This window comes from Megascapheus bottae, chromosome 36, assembly GCF_031878675.1.
Source record: "Megascapheus bottae isolate mThoBot1 chromosome 36, mThoBot2.hap1, whole genome shotgun sequence".
NCBI classification, from domain to species: domain Eukaryota; kingdom Metazoa; phylum Chordata; class Mammalia; order Rodentia; family Geomyidae; genus Megascapheus; species Megascapheus bottae.
This window is the reverse complement of record NC_143544.1, coordinates 591,686-614,392: the sequence shown is the minus strand read 5'-3', so window position 1 is coordinate 614,392 and position 22,707 is coordinate 591,686. Positions and strand designations below refer to the sequence as shown.

Here is a 22,707-nt window from a genome sequence, read left to right as displayed (position 1 = left end):
CTCAGGCCCTGAGCCCAAGCCCAGGACTGGCAAAAAAAAAAAAAATAAAAATAAAAAAAAAACAGAATGCCTGCCTGTAATTCTAGATTAGGAGGCTGAGATCTGAGGATTGCAGTTCAAAGCCAGCCCAAGCACTAAAGTCTGTAAGATTCTTATCTCAAATTAATCACTAGAAGACTATAGTGGGGCTGTGGCTCCAAGGGTAGGGCAATAGCCTTGAGCTGAAGAGCCCAGAGACAGCACCCAGGCCCAGAGTTCAAGCCCCACGACCAATGACAAAAGAAAGTAAAATGCCATCTTGGCAAGGAGAAAGGGGCAGGGGGGGGGGAGGAGAAACTGAATTATTTCTGGTGAAAAATCTTGGCTTCTTAGGGAATAAACTCCAACAAGAAAAATCCAAGGGTCGTGTTCACCCCTGAATGCATTCCTTTAAAAAACTAGTTTTTAGGGGCCGGGAATTTGGCCTAGTGGTAGAGTGCTTGCCTAGCATGCACAAAGACCCAGGTTGGATTCCTCGGTACCACATACGTAGCAAAAAGCCAGAAGTGGTGCTGTGGCTCAAGCGGTAGAGCCCTAGCTTTGAGAAAATCCAGGGACAGTGCTCAAGCCCTGAGCCCAAGCCCAGGACTGTCAAAAAAAAAAAAAAAACTAGTTTTTAAAACATAAAATCATACAGAAAATATGGATATTTATAGCAAAAGGATGAAGACTACTCATCCTGTCACTAACAATTTAAAATCTCTCTCTCTCTCTCTCTCTCTCTCTCTCTCTCTCTCTCTCTCTCTCACACACACACACACACACACACACACACGTGCACGCGCGCGCTCAAACACACACACCTACCAAGGTAGGCAATGTATGCTTCAATAATGCATAAGGGAATATCTTTATTTACTGGAAAAGCTTGACCATAGCTAGTTACAAAGGACCAATATTGTAGGGTTCTATTTATATGATGTGTCTAGATGATCTATAGCAGTCAGATTCATAGAGACAAAAAGTGGTTGCCAGAGACTTGGAGAAACAGGAATGGAGAATTCATCATGCTGTATGTCAATTTAGGAGGAGGAAATGGATGGTGATGGCTGCATGGGAACATGAACATACTTAACTGCAAAACCACCTTAAAACAAAAACAGGTAAAGCAGGCACTCATAGCTTATACCTGTAATCCTTAGTTACTCAGTAGACTGAGATTTAAGGCTCACAGTTCAAAGCCAGCCATGGTGGAAAAGTCTGTGAGACTCTTATCCCTAATGAACCAAAGTGGGTAGAGCACCAAAAGCCCAGACCAGTCCCTCCCCACACACACAAAAAAGAAAAGATTAAAATAGAAAACTTATGGCATGTAGTTTTACCACACACACACACACACACACACACAGAGGCTCAACTTAGTCCTCAAGCTTTCCATCATGTGTCAAAACAAAAACAAAAACATAATCTCCATTCACAACCCTCACAGTCTGATCAATAATAAAACCACCACATCTCTCTCATGTTTTAAAGGAAACGTAGAGAATTCTGCAACTCGTCTAAGAACACAACCCACATAAGAAAGTGACTGAGGTGGGAGTCAGGGGGGGAGGGAGATGGGATGGGGTGGGGCTAAAGGAGCCTGGGCTCAGCACTGCATGGTGCTTGCAAGGGGATACCTGAAAACTCCCCATCGATGGCGAAGAAGTCCGCCTCCTCTATGGCCTGGTACACTTTGTGAAGATTACTCTTAAAATCTGCGGAGAAAGCGAGAAGAGGCTGAGACCCTGTGACCTGGCTTTCTGCCTACAGTCTAAGGGGAGAGGGGAGGAGGGCAGAAGGGGGAGACCTAAGGCCTGAGGGGCCGGGTGGGGCCAGGGTCCTGAGGTGCGCACGGGCTGCGGGAGGTCGTCCCCAGACGTGCACAGACCACGTGGGGTCAACTCTCTGACGCGTGGCTGGGTCGGAAGACCAGGCCCCTGAGGGAACCTGGGGCCCGAGGAAAACCAGGCTGCTGTGGGAGGGGGCGCACGTTTCTCACAGGAACAAGGTCCCCACACACCGTCCCCCACCCCGCAGAGGTGCCCGGCTTAAGGAAGGCAACGCCCCGACGGGCTGAAAAAGGCCCCCGCCGAACAGGCTGGCGGTGGTCTGGGCCTAGCAGGCTGGATGAGGGGGAGCTTGAGGGGTGCGGGTCGTGCACGCACTGCTTCGGATTATCTCCATGCTGCAGAGTGGCGGGAACCCCGGCCCTGCCCCCGGCCTGTCTCAGCCGTTCAACTCGCAGAGTTCCGCCGCGTCCACCACAGCAAACGGAGGCAGCGACAGCAGCCACGGAACAGCCCTCGGCTCCGACTTCCGGAAACAGCGCGCGCCGGTTGCGCCTGCGTCAGCGCCTGCGTCGTCCGGCGCCGGGGGCGGGACCATAGCTATGGCCCAATCACCTCTCAGGGATCGCGGAGGGGCGTGGCCATCGAAGTTCCAGGGCGTGTCCTAATGCATAGTGGCGTTTTTGATTTGGATGGGAAAAGCGTGCGTCCTAGCATGCAACATCTACTCCTTTGACAAGTACTGGGTTCCTATTCTGTATCACTCTGATAGGGGTGAAGATGCATCAAGGAAGCGTGGTTTCAGCCCACAATGGACTTTAAAAATTGGGGTAGAATTAGACGCTGGTGGCTCATGCCTGTCAGCCTAGCTACTCAGGAGGCTGAGATCTGAGGGTCGCATTTCACAGCCAGCCCACTTAAGAAAGTCCTTGAGACTCTCATCTCCAATTAACCACCAGAAAGCCGTAAGTAGACCTGTGGCTCAAAGTGGTAGAATGCTAGCCTTGAGCAAAAGAGCTCAGGGACAGTGCCCAGGTCCTGAGTTTAAACAACCCCCCATCTCCCTCCCCCTGCCTCGCCCCCCCTCTCTCTCATACACACACACACACGCACACACACACACGCACGCACGCACGCACGCACGCGCGCAACCCTTGGAATAGGAAAGAGAAAGTCTGCAAGCAGCCGTGTAGTCACTGTGAAGAAAAAGAGCAAGATGCTGTTGCAACAGAGGGTGAGTACTTAGATGATTGTAAAAAGCAAGGCTGAGACATTTTATCTACTGAACTAGTCACTAACTTCGTTACCGGGGACGCTTAGAACTTCTGTCCATAACAAAGATGTATGTTGGCTTGAGGTTGAATGTCAAAGTCTAGCATGGGGCTGACATATATTAGAAAAATCTATAAACAAAGGTTGTCTTACAATGTTATCCTTGGTGTTTCACAAAAACCTTCTACATGAAGCTAGCTAGTTAGAAGACACGATTTTCTTTTTCTTTCTTTCTTTTTTTTTTTTTTGGTAATGTGTGTGTATGTGCGCATGTGCAAATTCTGGGGTTTAAATTCAGGGCCTCATGTTCTTGCTTATCTTTTTCAACTCTGCCAGTTGAACTATATTTCCACGGTCAGCTTTTTTCTGGTGAATTGGATATAAGCTCACAGACTTTTCTGTCTGGGCTGGGTTTGAACCTCCATCCTCAGATCACAGCCTCCTGAATAGTTAAGATTACAAGTATGAACCACTAATTTTTAAATTTTGCTGTATACCTTCTATAATAAAAAAAATGGTTATTGCATACCTATTGCCAGAAAATGAGCGCACGCTCTCATTAGCAAAGAACATTTTAAAACCAATTTTTCTACATAAGGAAAACAATATATCATTTTAATTTAGCAATCTGGCGGTCTCTAGGTGAGTTTAAAACATCAACATGAGATTTCAACAGGGCCAGACGCCGAAGGGGTAAAAGTGTAAGGGTCATTTTAATTCCCTTCTTTAATCCACGGCTGTAAATTTTTTTTTTCTGCACAAAATATGAAGACAAAATTGTGGTGGGTACAGGGCAGATTCGTGATATTAATTTCTGGGCACATCTGAACTAGGCTGTTTCCTCTGAATAAGGAAACGACCAGCCTGGAGGAGCAATTACAGGAAAGCACCCGCCTGGCCCTGGAGGTGCAATTCCCCAGCTCAGGCCATTAAACTGTGGGTGACGAGGAAGGGGCGGGGCCTGGCGGTGCGCAGGCGCCGTCGGCCTCCGTCTGGGCGTGGCCGCTCTAGGCGGCCGAGGAGGTCGCGGGGTTGAGGTGGCTAAGTACCGAGTGCGGCCTCTCTATGGTCCCGGGTCTGGAGCACTCCCCCCGCTCCCCACACCTCCCCACCTCCTCCCGAGGGTCCCAGGTTACTTCCGGAAGTGAAGGCTTCACCTGCGCCTCGGGGTCCGGGGGGCGGGGAAGGGATCCGGACACGATGGCGGGGCTGGCCCCGGGACCAGAGAAAAGGTAAGCTGAGGCACGGCGCGGGGCATGTTTAGGGACGACCCATGGATATTACTTGAGGGTGTGGCGTGATAGTCGTTCTCCCAAATCGCCCGGCAGGGTCAGAAGAGGCCCGCAGGCCTTTCTTCACTCAAGCCCGGGTCTCTCGGGCACTAGCCCGTGTCCTGGCCGCCGGCCCTCGATTGGCTCGCTTCCCCCATCCCTTCCCGAGATCCCCGTCGTCGTGCCCTGCGTCCCTGAGCATCAGGGTCAGAGTCAATCTGCTCCGGGAGCCCCCCTCCCCAGACAGGAAAGTGGGGCGTCGCTTCCACACCCCTGGGAGGAGGGCGATCGGACCCAGGGGGAGGATCTGGCCGAGCTTACAGTTCTTGCCCCGAGAAGGAGGTATTGCCTCCCCCTTCTCACACACACACACACACACGCACGCACGCACGCACACACACTCGCGCTCTTAAAATAAGATAACGGAAGCGCAAATAAAACGGGGGAAACACCAAACTCCATAGTCACCGTAGAGCTGGGCTCGAACCCCCTTGCCCTTCGGATCCCCCCTTCTCCCGACTCAGAAATGTGAACTTGTGGCCAAATAAATTTGCTTTATACGGAGAGAGGGGGTGGGGGCGGGAAGGAGGGAGAAGCAAGGGATCCCGGTTGTATCTCACTGGGCTCCCCAACTTCGGTAGGAAAGAAAAAGCCTGAACCCCAGGCGACCATGCCCTCAAACTGTCGCCGCTGGCGGGGGGGGGGGGGGGTCCTCCCCGCCGAAGCCCATTGGTCGCTGCTTTGGCGTGGCCCTGACGTCACGCCGGCAGAAGCCAATCGGAAGGAGCGTTGTCGATCCCTAGCCCCGCCCCCAGCCAGCCGGGGTGGACGGCGCGCGCAGGTGAGCTCGGGTCGGCTCTCCCCGCTGCGGTTTTGTGAACAGCCAGCCCGCTTGTCTGCTGACCCTATGACCCTAGTGCTCTGTGTTTGGATATTTTCACAGACCTGGTAGGAAAAAAAAAAAAAAAAACCTCCTCCTCCACCCCCGGATTCTTTTTCCTCCAGTGTTGACGGGGACACCGACAACTCTTGTAACCAATGCTCAGTAAAATGGCACTGTTAATTCCTATAATAATAACCAGTCATACAGCACACGCTTTTGTGGGCGTCCGTGGCTGCGGTTTGCCTATCTAACCCTCCTTCGCTTCTGTCGGGAAATCCGAGCGTCAGGGAGAGTAAATGGAGAGCTGGTTGGAAACACAGACCAGTTCTCACTCTTGGGATCATGTTGTTACACCTCTGCCAGACTCGCCAGGGAATTGACAGTCGAGGCGTTGAGAGAGGGAGGGAGGAAAAAGCCTAATAATACACAAATTAACTTGGTTATGGAAGGACCTCCTCACTTGATTTGGGTCTTATAAGTGAGGACTTTTGACACAAAGGTGGTATAGGGATCAGTATGTGACTATGGGGAAATGCCAGGGTGTGGCAGGAGAGGAGTAGAGAATAATCACAATAATTACAGTAATAAAAATGGCTGGAATTTTCATGGCAACCAACAAATATATATACATATACATATGCATGCATACATACATATATATATTTCTATTTTACAGATGGCTGTTGAGATAGACAAAGGTTAAGTGACAAAGGTTATGTGATTAATGGTCATTGGTGTCCCTCTCGATCAGCAGGAGAGATAGGGAGAACACACCCGGACCAGGACCCAGCCGAGCAAGGAGAGGGCCCACTGACCGCCTGCACCCAGCCCTCCTTCCCCGGAGGACAGAGTGTCAGGGAGATCCATCAAGGCCGGAATTCTAACTTTCAACTCCCCCTATTCAAGCAGTCCCTCCAGCTAATATACCTCACTATAGGTCTCAGCAGAGAGTGATAAAGCAATTTGTAACCAATGGTAATCAAGTCTTGGGCCCTGCTCTTGCCCCTTGCCTTGTCTCTTGCCCCTTGCCTCTTGCGTGTTGCCTTGCCTCTCAGCAGAAAGTAATTCACAATACCGATGATATAGCTCAAAGTTAGACATGGTGTTACTCAGCTCCCAGCACATTGGGGATTTTTTTAGGGAGGGTCATGAGGCTTGAACTCAGGGCCTAGGTGCTATCCCTGAGCTTTTCTACTCAATACTACTGCTACACCACTTTGAGCCACAGCTCCACTTCCGGTTTTCTGGTGGTTAACTGGAGATAAAACTTCTCAAGGAATTTCCTGCCTGGGTTGGCTTCAAACTATGATCCTCAGGTCTCAGCTTCCTGAATAGCTAGGATGTCCGGTGTGAGCCATAAGCACCGTAACTTGAGCCACATCTCTGGCCCTGTCTTGGAAATGGAGTCTAGCAAACTTTTCTGATCCAGCTTGCTTCAAATCAATACCCTGCAAGCCTCCTGACTTGTGCCAAGGAACAACAATGTAGTCCTTTACTTTGTGCCCAGCCGTCCTGTCCATGTATCTACAACTTCCCAGGTGATTGTCATGGAGATGTTAAGAATAAGAATTCAGGTATTTGTTAATTTGGTTTTCATCCACATGTATCTAGAGCCCAGTATTAGACACTGTCAGGTATGATAGAATTCTATGGCTTGGTTCCTGACTTCAAGGATCTTAGAATTGGATGTGGCTGAAGCAGCTACATCCTTAAATAAAAGAGCTCAGGGACAGTAGCCAGGCCCCGAGTTTAAGCCCCAGGACCAGCGCGCGCACACGCACACACACATTGTCATGTAATTTTTTAAGTTATGCAAAGGCAGTTCTGGAGAGGAATTTTCTGTACTTTGGCATAATCTGTGGTCTTCCGCAGCTTGTGATCATATGTCTGATTACATGAATATAATTTACAGAGAGCTCTTAAACTTCAAAAAGCCTTTCAGCATTTCATAGTGAAAATGGCAGAATTTTGACTTGTAATTTTATTGACTTCTTGTTTTCTTTAGGCTTTGTAATTCTTACTATGTTAAAGTATAGAATATTAATAAACTGGTGCTTTGGTAGCTTAGGGAAAAGATTAATTTTCATAGTTAATAAAAAGATGATGTACAGAGGGGTTACAATTACATAAGTCAAATAAACATTTCTTTTTGGACAATGTAACCCCTTCCCTCACTCTCTCTCAGTTAGAGAAAAAAAAATTTAAGTGTAGGAATGAGCTGAGTCTTCAAAGAATACATTCATTTCTAACATGAGTCAAAAGTGAACTGTGTGTGTGCCTGTGTACATGCACTGGGGATTAAGTCCAGAGTTTTGGCCTGTTAGATAACCACCATGTCCCAGACCCCTCCTTAGACATGTTAAAACCTGCTGTTAAGGTATGAGTTCCTTGGTAATTGCAGTCATTTTTGTGTACACGTATCTCTGTGTCTGTGTCGCTTTCTGAATTGGTGGACATCTGCAGCGTGCAGTATCTGATAGGTCCTTAAGTACCTGCCACAACGTGAATACAAGAGGACAGGTGCAGCCAGGTTCCCCTTCAGTGTGTCCTCTTCTTGCCCAACACCAAGGCATCAATCATTGCACTTCAAAGTTCAGGCAGCAAGTCAATATCCAAAGGAACTTACCTTTGCCCTAATTATTTCCAACCTTTCGGGAAAGATGGGGAGCGGGGGAGGAGAGGAAACACAGCATGGAGATTCCATACAGTCTGAGACTAGAAATGCTTTTCTATAACAGAAAAAAATCCATTGTGCTGCTGCCTGCATTACATACCCATAGTAGTCTGTATTTGCTGCTATTCTCCCCATCTTACTTCATTGTAGTACTTTATTTCCTAGTCACTGGCACTCTCTGGACATTTAATGTCCGGCATGTTCTGCCAGAGTTTTGTGGCAGCACCATGACCCAGTGTGCCAGAAGAAGTAGTCCCATTTCTATTGCACATGTAGCTCTGTGGGACAGCGTGCTTCCCTAACTACAGCAGCTGAGGTTCACCTTACAGACTCCTGTCACATGTGGTTTATTTTTCTCAGCTGTGCAATAGCATCCCCGGAATGTGGCTGCATAGTAACAGGATGTCATCAGTCCTTTGAACTAATAACTTCCTCTTACTTCATTGGAACAGTGTCTTTATGAGGGCAGACTTTAAAGTCAAGTTGTCGTTTAAGACCTGTCTTTGCCCTTTACTAATTAGGCCTGTGTTTTCTCACCTGTAAATAGGAGAACAACAGTAATACTTTCCCCTGGAACTTTTTTTTTTTTCCAGTCCGGGGCTTGAACTCAGGGCCTGAGCACTGTCCTTGGGCTTTCTCAAGAGCTCTACCACTTGAGCCTCAACACCACTTCTGGCTTTTTCCTATGTATGTGGTACTGAGGAATTGAACCCAGGTCTTTGTGCATGCTAGGAAAGCACTCTACCACTAGGCAAAACTCCCAGCTTCTACTTGAGCTTCTTTTGCTCAAGGCTAGTGCTCTACCACTTGAGCCACAGCGCTACTTCTGGTTTTTTCTGTTTATGGGGCACTAAGGAATTGAACCCAGGGATTCATGCATGCTAGGCAAACATCTACCACTAAGCCACTTTTCCACCCCCTCCCCTGGGATTTCTGTGTCTTTCAAATTTTGTGGGCTCAATAAATGTTAGTATTTGTCATTGTTCTGGTAACATAGGAAGTAGCCTAACCAGAAGCTCACATAAGCCAAAATGTTCTTAGTCTTGCATTGAATGGGGAAAAAAAAAAGACTGGATACCATATTTTGAGGACAGACAAGAAATCATCCAACTGTTTACTAGAAAGAATATCAACATTTATTTTTAATCCTTGCTATCATGAGCACAAACTGAGGTCTGTTATATGATGAATCAAAAACAGTCAGAGGGGGGCCGGGAGTTTGGCCTAGTGGTAGAGCAATATCAGTTTGTCAACATGTCAGCCAATTTGTCACTTTTGAATCCTATATACGAATTTAAAGTATAGTCCTCTTTCCCTAAGTTGGGAACTTCCTATCATGCCTATAGCTAAGCTGTCAGTAAAGAAGACTGAGGTGAAAGGTTTCTGTTTATCATAACTGCTCTGTCAATTGCCTGAGACCTTGACAGTTTTGTGAAACCTGGAAAATGCTTATGCACAAGGAAATATTGCCATAGCCAATTTAAAGTTGCTCTTACAATAATACATTATCAAACCTTTAGTGAAGCCTTAAAAACAAGCAGCAGCAACAAAAAGGTAAGCCTACATCTTCATCACCACCTACATAGTTTATTATCTCAGAGAAACCATCACCATCATCTTTCCTATCTCCTTAATGATTGAAATCCACACTGAGCCAATTAAACTTTGCCCTTTCTTGTGTTAAGCTATGCCATGATTTGCCAGATTCTCCCTTTTGCAAACAACCTAAAATTGATCTGTTCCTTTCTTTTATGCTTGGTGTCATTTGGATCCATATGGTGGGAAAGATCAATGTCATTTAAATGTTTAAAATTGTCACATCTTCCAAGACAACCAAAAAGCATGTCTGGCTTTTTCAAAGTTTGTATTACTATCTTTACTGCCTTGAACACATAATTGCATGAAGTCATAGTACCTTCAGTGGTATCATTTTACCAAAGCAGGTTGTGTGGTGAATGAGGCAGGTGGAGTGGGGAATGGCTGGTAAAGATGTGTTTGTTCTTTGAAACAGGATCTCACTCTGTAGCCTGACCTAACCTCAAACATGCATGTGCTTGAGATTGTGCTAAGATTGCAGGCATGCACTCCCAAGTGCTAAGAGTGTAGGCATGCACTACCACACCCAGCTGATCAATGTATGTTGAATGATAGGTAGAACCAGAATCATATACTGCTGATACACTTTGAAGGTTACAATTTATAAAGCATTACCAAACATCACAACGAGATCTTTATAGGATAAGAGATAAAAGTTCTTAAGCTCAGAATTTAGTACATTATTTGATAAGCTTAACAAAAAAAAAAATCTGTTTTCATTGAGCATCCTAAATGGTAGTGACTCTCCTAAAGGGTAGCTAAAGACACACGGATTAGAAGCGTGTTTGTATAGCAAGTGGAGGGCCCTGAATTTAAACTCTAGTACCACCAGCAAGAGAGGGGGGGAAAAAAAAACAGAAGCTCGGTGGTATAATGCTTGCCTAACATATATCAGCCCTGGTTCTAGTCCCTACACACACACACACACACACACACACACACACACACACACACACACACACCAGTGACAGACAGTAGTGTATCATGGCCTCCTCCCACAAAGCAGCCTTCCAGATACATCCATAGACGAACTCTATGTCTAAACAACCTCATTCCCAGGGAGACTATTTCATCGTGTTCTCAGTTACATGGTATGCTGAGAGATGGCGTGGTCCCAGCCTTTCTCTTCTTTCAGAGATTTTTCAAGTACCATGTCTTGACAAGTATGTCCTTTTTTCTTAAGTATGCCAAAGGAAACCATTTACTTTAATGAATGCATACAGTGGGATTAAATCTTTTTAAAAATTTACTTTATTGTTATGATAGAGGTGATACACAGTGGAATTACATTTACATGCATCCGGAAATAAGTACATTTCCTTTTGTACAGTGTCATCCGTTCCCTCATTCTCTCCCATTCCCTCCCTCCATCTCCACCCATGAGTTGTATATTTCACTATCATCAATGTCCAGTGCACTCCAGTGCTGCACTTTTTCACCCTTTTTCCTCTAATTCTGTGCCCTGCCCCCACTATCCCACAGATATGCATGTGAATACACCATATACAAGGTAAAAAATACAGAATCATCATATCTTTGGCGTTACCAGCAGTACATTAGACAAAGGCCTAATATCCAATATATACAAGGCTGGTAAAGATCTTTTCCCAATTGGTTGACTGTCTTTCTAGTTTAGTAAATATGTCCTTAGCTGTGCAGAAACTTTTTATTTTAACGTAATCCCACTTACCAAATCTCTTGTCTATCTGTCGTGCCCCTGGGACTCTATTAGGAAGTTGTAACTATACCTATAAGTTCTAATGTTTCTCCTGTTCTCTTTTGTAGTAGTTTCAGAGTTTTGAGTCTGATGTTGAGGTCTTTGATCCACTTTGAATAGGTATTATGCATGTGACAGAGATCTACTTTAAGTTTTCTGCATATGGCTGCCCAGATTTCCCAAAACCAGTTATTGAAGAGGATTTGTTTTTTCCACTGTATGTCTTTAGCTCTTGAACAAATATCAGATAACTGTAAGTGTGTGGTTTTATTTCTGGGTCTTCTAATCTCTTCCATTCATCTTTGGGTCTATCTTTGTGCCAATACCAAGCTGTTTTTGTTATTATGACTCTGTAGTAGAGTTTGAAATCTGGTATTGTGATACCACCCACATTGCTTTTTTTTTTTTTGCCTAGAATTACTCTGGCTATTCTGTCTTTTGTTGTTTCATATGAATTTTTGGATTGTTTTCTTGATCTCAGTAAAGAACATCCTTGGGCTTTTGATGGTGATGCATTGAACTTATGTATCATTTTTGTCTGCATGGCCATTTTCACAATATTGATCCTACCTATTCATGATCATGGAGTCTTTCCATTTCCTGGTGTCTTTGATTTCTTTCTTCAGATTTTTATAGTTTTTGCTGTAAAGATCGTTACATCTTCGGTTAGGTTAATTCCTAGGTTTTTTTGGGGTGGTGGTGGTGTGTGTGTGTGTGTTTGAGTTTGAGGCTCTTGCGAATGTGGTTGTTGTCATGATTCCCCTTTCTGTTTGCATATTGTTGGCATACAGAAAGGCTACTGATTTTTGTGGGTTAATTTTGTATCCTGCTATTTTGTTGAAGTGGTTGATCAGCACTAAGTTTGGGGGTAGAGTGTTTTGGGTCCTTTAGATGTAAGATCATCTCATCTGGCAGTTATGTCTTTAGAAAACATAGAAATAGAAAGGGTTTTTGTTGTTGTTGTTGTTGTTGTTGTTTTGCCAGTCCTGGGGCTTGATCTTGGCCCCAGCACTGTCCTTGTGCTTTCTCAAAACCAGAGCTCTACCACTTGAGCCACAAGACCATTTCCAGCCTTTCCTATGTATGTGGTACCAAGGAATCGAACTCAGGTCTTTGTGCCTGCAAGGCAAGCACTCTACCACTAGGCCAAACTCCCGGCCCCCAACATAGAAAGTCTTCTGTTGGGGATTATCATGGAAGAGCCCAGGTCACGAAGACACAGGCTCCTTGGTGGTCCTCATCCATCGCATTCATGTCTGCAGCACAGGCGTCTTTCCTCCTGCTCTGAAGCTGGCTAGAAGTTGCGATATAGACAAGAGCTCAGAGTGGCCACTTTCTCAGCTGGCAGCAATGAAAGCACTCCAGAAGTTAACTCTAGAAGTGGTCCAAAGCCCACTAACCTAGAAGAAGCATCCCATGATGAACGGGGGCAGAAATGGTGGGAGGGCGGGGGGGGGGGGGGGAGAGAAGACAGGCAAGCAACAGGTAAACCTAGCAGGAGCCACAGAGACCTGCCCTGACTGGCAGCCACTATGGAGTTCCTCAGTTCCCACTTATTTTTGTCAGGAAAGACAGATTATCTAACCCAGATAAAAAGTTCTTAGCTGGGTGCCTCTAATCCTAGCTGCTCAAGAAGCTGAGATCTCAGATCAAAGCCAGCCCCTTAGCCTTTTTGTTCAAACCACAATTTCATTTGTGTGAGGTTTTTTGGGGGGGAGGGATTTTTTGGGTGATGGTTAATTAACAGTCTCATAGACTTTTGTCCAGGCTGGCTTTGAACTACGATCCTCAGATCTCAGCCTGCTGAGTAGCCAGAAGTTCCAACGTGTATTTATCCTATTTCATTGATCCCCTTTTCCCTAGATTGTCTGATGCTTGAAGCAGTTTCCTGAATCTGGAGTTTTCTATGTCTCTGGGTCCTGGAACTTGCTAAGTGATGGAAGAGGCCGAGGAAACAGACGGGATCAGGACAGGCCCGGAGAAGGATGCCGCTACCCACGGCCTCCGCCCTCAGATCTCTGTCAGCGAGTTTTCCTGCCACTGCTGCTACGACATCCTACTAAACCCCACCACCCTGAACTGTGGGCACAGCTTCTGCCGCCACTGCCTGGCTTTATGGTGGGTGTCCTCAAAGAAAACAGAATGTCCAGAATGCAGAGAAAAATGGGAAGGCTACCCCAAAGTCAACATTCTCCTCAGGTAACACTTAGCATGCTGGGAGTGCCTCTGTGGGGGTGGGGGATGGACGGTGAGGCCACTTGCCCTCCCAAGGGACTGCCATCTTTGGCTTTCATTGTACATGAAGGAGCAGAGTGAGCTGCACAGTAGCTCATGCCTATAATCCTCACTACTCAGAAAGCCAAGATCTGAGGACCACAGTTCAAAGCCAGATTGGACAAGAAAGTCTATTATCTCCGGGGCTGGGAGTTTGGCCTAGTGTTAGAGTGCTTGCCTAGCATGCACGAAGACCTGGGTTTGATTCCTTGGTACCACATACATAGAAAAAAAGCTGGAAGTGGTGCTGAGGCTCAAGTGGTAGAGCTCTAACCTTGAGAAAGTCCAAGGACAGTGCTCAGGCCCTGAGCTCAAGCCCAGGACTGGCAAAAAAAAAAAAAAAAGTCTGTTATCTCCACTAAACTAACAACAGCAACAACAAAAATCCAGAAGTTAAACTGTGGCTTACCACAAAAGAAGCTCAGGGACATTACCCAGGCCCTGAGTTCAAGCCCCAAGACCAGCACTTGAAAAACAATGAAAAAAAAATGACCATAGATCATTTCGTTGTCTTTTTACCTCAGCCCATGTAGATAGGTTACTACTTACTTTTCCCATAAATCAAAGTCCTGGCAAGTGTTCTCTTCCATTATCATAAACACCTGCCTGCTACTCATGCTGACTTTTGGATTATTTGAGCCTCTGCACATTATATTTAGCCCAGCAGACAGTCTGACTGTTCTTGCTTTCCCACCTTCCCCACAGGGACGCCATTGAAAAGCTGTTTCCGGATGCCATTAGGATGAGGTGTGAAGACATCCAGCACAACAGCGACATCATCCAAAGTCTTGCAGCCTTTCAGAGGTTTGGGAATGACCAGCTCCCATCAGCTCCCAACACGGGTCGTGCAAACCAGCAGAGAGGAGGGGGCTTCTTCTCCGGGGTGCTCACTGCTTTAACCGGTGTGGCAGTAAGTCTGGCTTACTTTCCTCAGCATGACTTGGGCACTATCTAGGCCCCAGCATAGAGCTGGGGAAATGGGGGCCAGGAGACAGGTCTGCTTGAGATGGAATCTTCTGAGCTCAGTACTGCAGTGATACAGAAATCCAGGTGTTTTTCCAGCCTGTGGTTGGGATCGGGGTACCATCAGCCCTCTCCACCTCAGCCCACCCTCATGTCTTCTGGAACTCTGGCCCCTTCCCGTCCTGAGGCCCCTGTCCGTCTTCCAGGTGGTCCTGCTGGTGTATCACTGGAGCAGCAGGGAATCTGAGCACAACCTGCTGGTCCATAAGGCCGTGGCCAAATGGACAGCTGAAGAGGTTGTCCTGTGGCTGGAGCAGCTGGGCCCGTGGGCCTCCCTCTACAGAGACAGATTTCTGTCTGAAAGAGTAAATGGAAGGTGAGGAGAAACTTGGGCCTTCTGGGCCACATCCCGCTTACTGAATGTGTGCAACCATATTTGAAGTGTTCGCAGACATGCACAACCCTGAAAGATGCTTCTTACTCTAGGAAAAACTTAACACCCTGCAGTGGGCAGCTGTCCACACCGAGTAGACAGCACTCAGCTCAGCTCTCTCCAAAAAGAAATGCTATGCCTGTTCTGGACCTTTTGGGTAGTGCAACCATACACCAGGTAGTCTCTGAGCCTGATTTCCCTAACATATAGACTTCAGCCATGCTACAGTACACATTGGTGCTGCATTTGTCCTGGTGACATTTTAGCTAACCGCTGGATCTGCTCCATCTTGATCAACTCCATTCCTTTGCTGTTATGAATAATGCTCCATTGATCTTAGTGCACAGAGCTTTGGGTAGGCATCTATTTTCAGTACTCTTGTATTCAAATAGAATGGCTGGATCATTGGTTAATTTGGTGTTTCCTTCCCTCCTCTTTCTCTTCCAGTAGTGGGATTTTGAACTCATGGCATTTGCTTGCTTAGCACGTCTGTTCAAGACTGGTGCTCTACCGCTTGAGCCACATCTCTAGCCCAGCTTTTTGCTGAATAATTGAGGATAACTTTTCACTTTTGCTTGGCTCCATGCACACACTTTTATTTGTTTGTTTGTTTGCCAGTCCTGGGACTTAAACTCAGGGCCTAGGTACTGTCCTTTTGCTTCTCAAGGCTAACACTCCACCACTTTAGCCACAGCACCATTTCTGGCTTTTTCTGTGTATGTGATACCAAAGAATCAAACCCAGGGCTTCATACCTGCCAGGCAAGCACTCTACCCTTAGGCCATGCTCCTGACTCCATGCACACACTTTTAAAATAGAAGAATATGTAAAAACCAGAGTCTGTCACTGAGAGATAAAAGGCATAGGAACAGAATGCCCTGATGTGCTTTGAGTCTTGGTTACTAAGTATTCTTATGCCACTGCTTTGCAGAGCTATCCAGTAGCTTAGCTGTGATTATTGGAAGGTTTACAAGATAGTCTTGTGCATAGATCTCGCTTTACCCCTAGTGTCTACACTGGGTAAATGGACCTTGGTATGGAAAGGCTGCTTCCAATGCCCAATCTCAAAAGAAATCTTCGCCCTCCACCCCTGCACAGATTGCTTTTAACTTTGACAGAGGAAGAATTTTCCAGAGCACCTTACGCCATAGAAAATAGCAGCCACCGAAGAGTCATCCTCACAGAGCTAGAGCGCGTGAAAGCCCTCGGTGTGAAGCCCCCCCAGAACCTCTGGGAATATAAGGTGAGTTCTTTCTTTTGAAAAACAGAGCATGTAAGCTGGCCACTGGTGGCTAAGGCCTGTAATCTTAGCTACTCAGGTGGCTGAGATCTGAGGATCACAGTTCAAAGCCAGCCTGGGCAGGAAAATCTAAGAGACTCTTTGTTTAGATGTTTTTCTTTTGTTTTGTTTTGTTTTTTTGTCTTCTCTTTTTTGGTACTGGGGATCGAACCCATAACAATGCACTTGCTAGGCAAGTGATTTGCCACTGAGCTACATCCCAGCCTTCTAAGAGACTCTTGACTCTAAATTACCTACCCAAAAAAGCAGGAAATTGACTGTGGCTCAAGTGGGAAAACACCAGCCTTGAGTTTAGGGACAATGTTCAGGCCCTGAATTCAAACCCCAGGACCAACATACACACAAGAGAGAGGGGACAGAAAAATAGGCAGGAAGGGAGAATTTTAGTAGTCCTAATATTACCCAAAGCAAGTGGGAATTTAATTCTGATCCTAGCATCAAGGCAGAAGGATCTCAGGCTCAGTCTTTCTCCACCCTCCCTCCCCAGGGAGGGGCTGGGCATTTGGCAGTTAGCGGAAACATTTTCCGCTCCCAATAGCCTGTGCCATTCCCTCTGAGTGCCAGAAAGGAGGTCTCCCCTCCGTGCCTTTCTTATGGCGCTTTTCCTCCTTACCTGACGGGCTTGGCAGGACCTGGATTGCTTGGGTTCTACCATCACCTGCACTGAGTACGGAGCTGATGCCGCTTGAAAGGGCTGCTCTGCCTCCTCCCTTGTGTCCGCCACACTCTAGCTGTTTCAGTCAGGCTTTATTCCAGGACCTGGGTTCCTTTTAAGGTGTGTGTCCTCAATGACAGCCATGCCACCCACTGGGGCACATACCACATTTTAGTGCTGACAGTGGTTTGTGGTCTTGCACCAGCTAGCAGTTGATAACCAGGTGTATACATCTTACTGAAGTACACACTTGCTACATTTTTGTGCCCTTATGAGTCTTCAGTGGTTTTTCTTCTTACGTGTCAAAGATATGTAAGTTTGCTGGGCACCAGTGGCTCATGCTTGTAATTCCAGCTACTCAGGAGTGCAAAAGCTGAGGATCAGGGTTTAAAACCAGCCCAGGCAGGAAACTTCATGAGACTCTTCAGTTAAACACCAACAAGGCAGAAGTGGGGCTGTGCCTCAAGTGATAGCGTGCTAGCCTTGAGCGAAAACTCAGGAATAATGCCCTTAGCTCAAGTACAAATGCATCACACACAAAATAAACTGATATTCAAGGTTGTTGTTGGGTTTTTTTTTTTAGTGGGGGGAGGTCTTTGGTAGGGTTTTTCTTGCTGTATAGCCCATGCTGGTCTTGAACTTTGGTCTTTCTGCTTCAAACTCTTTAAGAACTGTGATTATAGACATGTACCACTCTACCTGGCTCTGAGTGACTCTTGTACCTATTCTGTCCCTGGTCTAGAATGAACCCTTTCAGCAATTTTTTTGTGCTATGAATAAAACCCAGCACCTTGGTCCAGAAATAAAGTACTACCTCTGAGCCATATCATAGCCCACAAATTGGGTATTTATTCCAAGTGTGTAATTTGCTAAGTCTTGACATACGTACATGCGTGGGAAGCCATCGCCACAACCAAGATGGTAAATGTATTCATCGCTCCCAAGTTTCTTCCTGCCCCTTTGCAAAAAAGCCTGCCTCCCTGCACTCCCCCATGCAATTGGTGATGTGTGTTTCTCTAAGCACTGGTGACCTCGAGCATCTTCATGTGCTTTAACGCCTTCTTCAATTGATGTCCCCAAGTATCAAGAAAAGAAGATCAGAAAATTATATTTATACATTTCAGTGCTGGTACTAGGGCTTGAACTCACAGCCTCACACTTGCCAAACAAGCATTCTACCACCATGCCACATCCCCAGCCCAAGATTAGATCTTTTTAAAACAGAGCCCGTCTGGTGGGTTCCCTGCCTCTTCTTGCTACTTACTTGTTGCTGGAGAAGGAGCGCTGGTGGGAGCAGCCACCATGAGTGCCCCATGGCCCTGTGCCTGCCTTGTCCCTGCAGGCGGTGAACCCTGGCCGGTCCCTGTTCCTGCTCTATGCCCTCAAGAGCTCCCCACGGCTCGGCCTGCTGTACCTGTACCTGTTTGACTACGCAGACACCTTCCTGCCCTTCATCCACACCATCTGCCCTCTGCAGGAAGACAGCTCTGGGGAGGACCTCCTCAGCAAGCTCCTGGTAGGTGGGCCGAGCAGTGCAAACAGAACCAGCCAGCCTTCCTGGGAACTTGGTAGGGGTGATACAAAAGGAAGATGCAGAGCTGGGCGCCCATGACTCACACCCGTCATCTGAGAATCATGGTTCCAAGCCAACCCAGGGCAAAAAAGTCCCCATGAGACTCTTATCTCCAATTAACCACTCAAACACTGGAAGTGGCGCTGGGCTCAAAGTGGCAGAGCACTAGCCTTGAGCAAAAGAGCTCAGTGACAGCCCAGTCCCTGAATTCAGCCCCACAACCAATTCCAAAGAAAAAAGGAAAGAATGATGCAAACTATCACCCTCCTAGAAAGTTAGCCCTCTAGAACTGAAGGATTTAATTTTAAAAATGAAAATGGTCGCTCTTACTATAAAGAAAGCTGGTAAAGATCCCAACCATGTCTAGTTTAATAATGTCTCATACCAGAAAACCTACAGAGTAGCTCCTTGCTCCACTGAACCCTAGATCAAGTGCTCTATGGAAACCAGCTAGAATGAGACAGACTAGTGCTGAGATCAAATACTGTGGGCAGGGTCCATCCCAAAGGCTTCCCGCCATCAACGAGCCAAGGCCTGAGCCACCAATGGCTTTGTCATTACCTGACTCCAGGTCTGTGTGTGGTGCCCACTCGGGCCGCTTGGTTGTTAGCCTTCCCCCTTAGATTATTTCTGAGCTGCTAGGCACCAGTGGCTCATACCTGTAATCCTGGAGTATGAAGCTGAGATCTAAGGATCATAGTTCAAAGCCAGCCTGGTCAAGAAAGTCCATGAGACACTTATCTCCCAGTAACAGTACACAAAAAGCCAGAAGTGGCCAGGTACTGATGGCTCAGGCCTGTAATCCTAGCTCCTTAGGAGACTGAGACCTGAGGATCTCAGTTTAAAGCCAGCCTGAGCATAAAAGTCCATGAGACTCATTTCTCCAATTAAACCTCCAGAAAATCAGAAGTGGCACTGTGGCTCAAGTGGTAGAGTGAAGTGAAGAGCTTGGGAACAGCATCCATTCCCGGTGTTCAAGCCCCATGAACAACCAAAAAAAGCCAGAAGTAGTGCAGTGGCTCAAATGAGGGACCCCCCCCTTCCCCCACTTTTAGTAGGGTTAATTTTTTTTTCATGTCTGTTTGATCACTTGAGAGTAACGCTCTTTGAGAGTCTCAGAGCTAATCCTGGTCTATTCCAATGGAAACATGTATGTATAACATATGTTAAATGACTGGTCCCTGATACATTTAAATTCCTCTGTCCTCATTCTGTGACAGGTAAGATGTTGAGTTTCAGGAATGCTCTGACACCCCCATGGGGATGGGAAAGAAACACTGGCTTGTGTAAATTCATCTCAACTCTATTTTTCACACCAGGCTTACTTTGATGTCACTTCTAGACTTCCACAATCATGTAAACAAGCCTCCCAGTTCAAACTTTGCTAACATTCCCCCAACAAGGTTATATCATGGTTAATTTTTTTTTTTTTTTGCCAGTCCTGGGCTTGGGCTCAGGGCTTGAGCACTGTCCTTGGATTTTCTCAAGGCTAGAGCTCTACCACTTGAGCCTCAGCACCACTTCCGGCTTTTTTCTATGTATGTGGTACCGAGGAATCGAACCCGGGTCTTCATGCATGCTAGGCAAGCACTTTAACCACTAGGCCAAACTCCCGGCCCATCATGGTTAATTATTAAAGTAGACTGAGGTGTTTTTTTTAAACTATTAAGTGTGTGTGCACGCATGCACGTGCTAACCTCACGTCAAGCTCGCTGACAACCCCATTTTGTGTGACCCCCTCCAAGGATCTGAGGGAGCCCACCTGGAAGCAGTGGAGAGAGTTCCTCATCAAGTATTCCTTCCTGCCGTACCAGCTGATGGCCGAGTTCGCCTGGGACTGGCTGGAAGTCCACTACTGGACCTCACGGTTCCTCATTGTCAACGCCATGCTCCTCTCCGTTCTGGAATTGTTCTCTTTCTGGAGGATCTGGTCAAGAAGTGAACTGAAGTAAGGGCGGTTGTTTTTTTGTGGATTGTGGGGTTTGAACTCTGGGCTTGGGCACTGTCCCTGAACTCCTCAAGCTCAAAGCTCCTGGCCTACCCCTCGAGCCACAGCCCCAATTCCTGTTTTCTGGTGGTTAATTGGAGATAATTGTCTCTTGGACTTTAGTGCCCCAGGCTGGCTTTGAACTGTGATCCTCAGATCTCAGCCTCCTGAGTAGCTAGGATTACAGGCGTGAGCCACAGCACCCGGCAAGGGCGATTGTTCTATAGAGAAACTCGGGTGGGAGTGACAAGGAAAGGGAGAAGGGTCTTGTGAACTTTCTATGCCCAGCCTAAAACTGTGATCCTCCTGACTAGCTAGGATCACAGCGGGGGGCCCTGGAACCTGGCTGCCTCCCCCCACCCCCCCCAAGGCTTTGCTCCAAGTCCTCCTTTCCCCTTAACACTTCCAGCAAGTCTCTGGGCCCCCAAGGGAAGCACCCAAGGGGCTGTGTCCTGGGAGCTGAAGACCCTGCGAGGCCAAGGGGAAGACCAGTGTCAGAGCGCTGGAGTGACCCACCGCACCCTGACCAGTCTTGTCTTTGCAGGACAGTACCTCAGAGGATGTGGAGCCATTTTTGGAAGGTGTCCACCCAAGGGCTGTTCGTAGCCATGTTCTGGCCCCTCATTCCACAGTTCGTGTGCAACTGCTTGTTTTACTGGGCCCTGTACTTCAATCCGATCATTAACATCGATCTCGTGGTCAAGGAAGTCCGGAGGCTGGAAACACAAGTGTTGTGACTGGTGAGGTGTCCTGTGCCCCAATACTTCACCCACGAGGGACGGAGGGAGCGGACTTCCTGCTTCCGCCCCTGGTAAAGCAAGGTGCTGATGCTGATCAAAGGCTTCAACCAGGTCCACTCCCTCGGCCTGCGGCACAGGGGCAGCCGAGACCCATGTCCCAGCGCCCAAGGACGGTGGAGGTGACAGGAGAGCAGCCCCTCCATCCAGTTCCTTTCTCATGAGGTCTGGGGTGGGGGGGCTGCCATGATGGCTGGCAGGACTCAGGGCCCTTTGGGGACACTGCGTGCCATCAGCTGTACCCCCCGACCTCTGTGAGGAGAATTTCCCAGAGCCTCCCACCAGGCTCCAATGAAGCCCAGCCTTGTGAGGCAAGTGGAGGAAAACAAGGATAAGATGTTGTCATAGGCATAGATGTAAAAATAGACAGGAAAACCCAGAAATCAGCCAGCCACTGTTTTGCACTGCTAAAGGAACTTGCATGATGAGTGGTGGCTGTTTTCTGTAATCATTGGAAGTTTGCTCCCTTTCTGTTGGGGAGGGGGGTAGGCACCAACTGGGGTGTCAGGCAGTTCAGGCTGAGCTGATCCAGGCTCCTCAAAAGTATTGCTTGGGCTTTGTTTTGTTTTTAAGCATTTGATGTGTAAAATAAATCCAAGATAGTCTTTGTTCAAGGAACCATTTTCTAAGTTGACCTCACACTGTATAAGGCGTAATCTTTATTGTCCCATTCTGTAAAAACAGCAGGTCTAACTGCTATAATTGTGACCTGGTGTGGGGGAGGAGGGTGCTGGAGGAAGGAATCTCCCATTTCTTCCGCTGTGCCAACAACAGGTGAATGAACTATGAGCTCATCAAGGTTGGCTTTAGAGACAAACTTGTATCCAAAGTGTGTGTGCGTGTGCCTCCAGGAACTTTTCTTTAACCCTTTCTATCTTTTGAGTGAACGTATCACTCCAACTTTACTTCTCCAAGTTTGAAAAAATTACTTGAAATAAAGATTTTTTTATACAGATGAAACCTCTGTACAGTGAAAAGAAACTGTTTAGGAAATAGAAATTCCTGAGTTACATGATAAAGTCTGTTAGCTAGCCTCAAGTCCCCAGCTGCAGCCCCACCCACACCCCCCCTCCCCTGCCACCCAGAGGTAGCCTTGATAGAAAGATCCAAAATGTTCTTCCTCCTGCAAGAGACAAGGAAGGCTCTGTGGGCCTTCACAGTGTTTGGGTAGGCCTGGCCTAGGCCCTGGGTGGGGAGAGTGGGGGGAGGGGGGAAGGTTATTATATTTTTTCCTACAAGAGGTGGTAGCTGGGTGCAGCCAGACCCCACAAGAAGGCTGAGTGCCCCTCAGTGCCTCCACCACCTGCCCACACCCCATCTCCCACATGGACAAGCTCACAAAGGAGACTCACCTTGAGCAAACAACTGAGTATGAGCTGAGAGGGCCAGCACACAAGGCAGATCAAGGATGGCCTATCTTTATCAAGGCAGGCTTAGGGGCGTCAAAGAGGTCCACAGAAAATAGCCACACCCTCTGAAAATACCATTTCTCCAAATCCAGACC

At 47.2% G+C, this 22,707-nt stretch overlaps 2 protein-coding genes across 3 annotated transcripts in view; one reads left to right on the top strand and one right to left on the bottom strand.

Moving 5' to 3' along the window:
• The window catches only part of Parn (poly(A)-specific ribonuclease), a 74,152-nt gene extending 71,814 nt beyond the window's left edge, over positions 1 to 2,338 (bottom strand). Inside the window, exons 1-2 of the mRNA XM_090324628.1 lie at positions 2,187 to 2,338; positions 1,659 to 1,736 (exon numbers count right to left, since the gene is read on the bottom strand). Of these exons, the coding sequence (XP_090180754.1) occupies positions 1,659 to 1,736; positions 2,187 to 2,205 (97 nt within the window). The 5' untranslated portion in view covers positions 2,206 to 2,338. The remainder of the gene's footprint in view (positions 1 to 1,658; positions 1,737 to 2,186) is intronic.
• Positions 2,339 to 4,097: 1,759 nt separating this feature from the next.
• Positions 4,098 to 21,821, top strand: Bfar (bifunctional apoptosis regulator). 2 transcript variants are annotated; one of them, XM_090324665.1, is made up of 8 exons: positions 4,098 to 4,312; positions 13,085 to 13,420; positions 14,201 to 14,405; positions 14,665 to 14,834; positions 15,990 to 16,134; positions 18,189 to 18,362; positions 20,165 to 20,367; positions 20,951 to 21,821. In XM_090324665.1, the coding sequence occupies exons 2-8, from the start codon at positions 13,158 to 13,160 to the stop codon at positions 21,141 to 21,143; spliced, it is 1,353 nt and encodes a 450-aa protein (XP_090180791.1). In that variant the 5' UTR covers positions 4,098 to 4,312; positions 13,085 to 13,157; the 3' UTR covers positions 21,144 to 21,821. The 2 variants fall into 2 exon arrangements, with proteins under 2 accessions (XP_090180791.1, XP_090180792.1); XM_090324666.1 differs by lacking the exon at positions 4,098 to 4,312 and adding an exon at positions 5,109 to 5,299.
• Positions 21,822 to 22,707: the final 886 nt, after the last annotated feature.

Excerpts from the sequence above, each read along its gene's own strand:
- Bfar (XM_090324665.1), top strand. The coding sequence starts at position 13,158 with ATGGAAGAGGCCGAGGAAACAGACGGGATCAGGACAGGCCCGGAGAAG. Across the intron at positions 14,406-14,664 it reads CTGCTTTAACCGGTGTGGCA|GTGGTCCTGCTGGTGTATCA; the intron begins GTAAGTCTGGCT and ends TCCGTCTTCCAG. Across the intron at positions 18,363-20,164 it reads ACCTCCTCAGCAAGCTCCTG|GATCTGAGGGAGCCCACCTG; the intron begins GTAGGTGGGCCG and ends ACCCCCTCCAAG.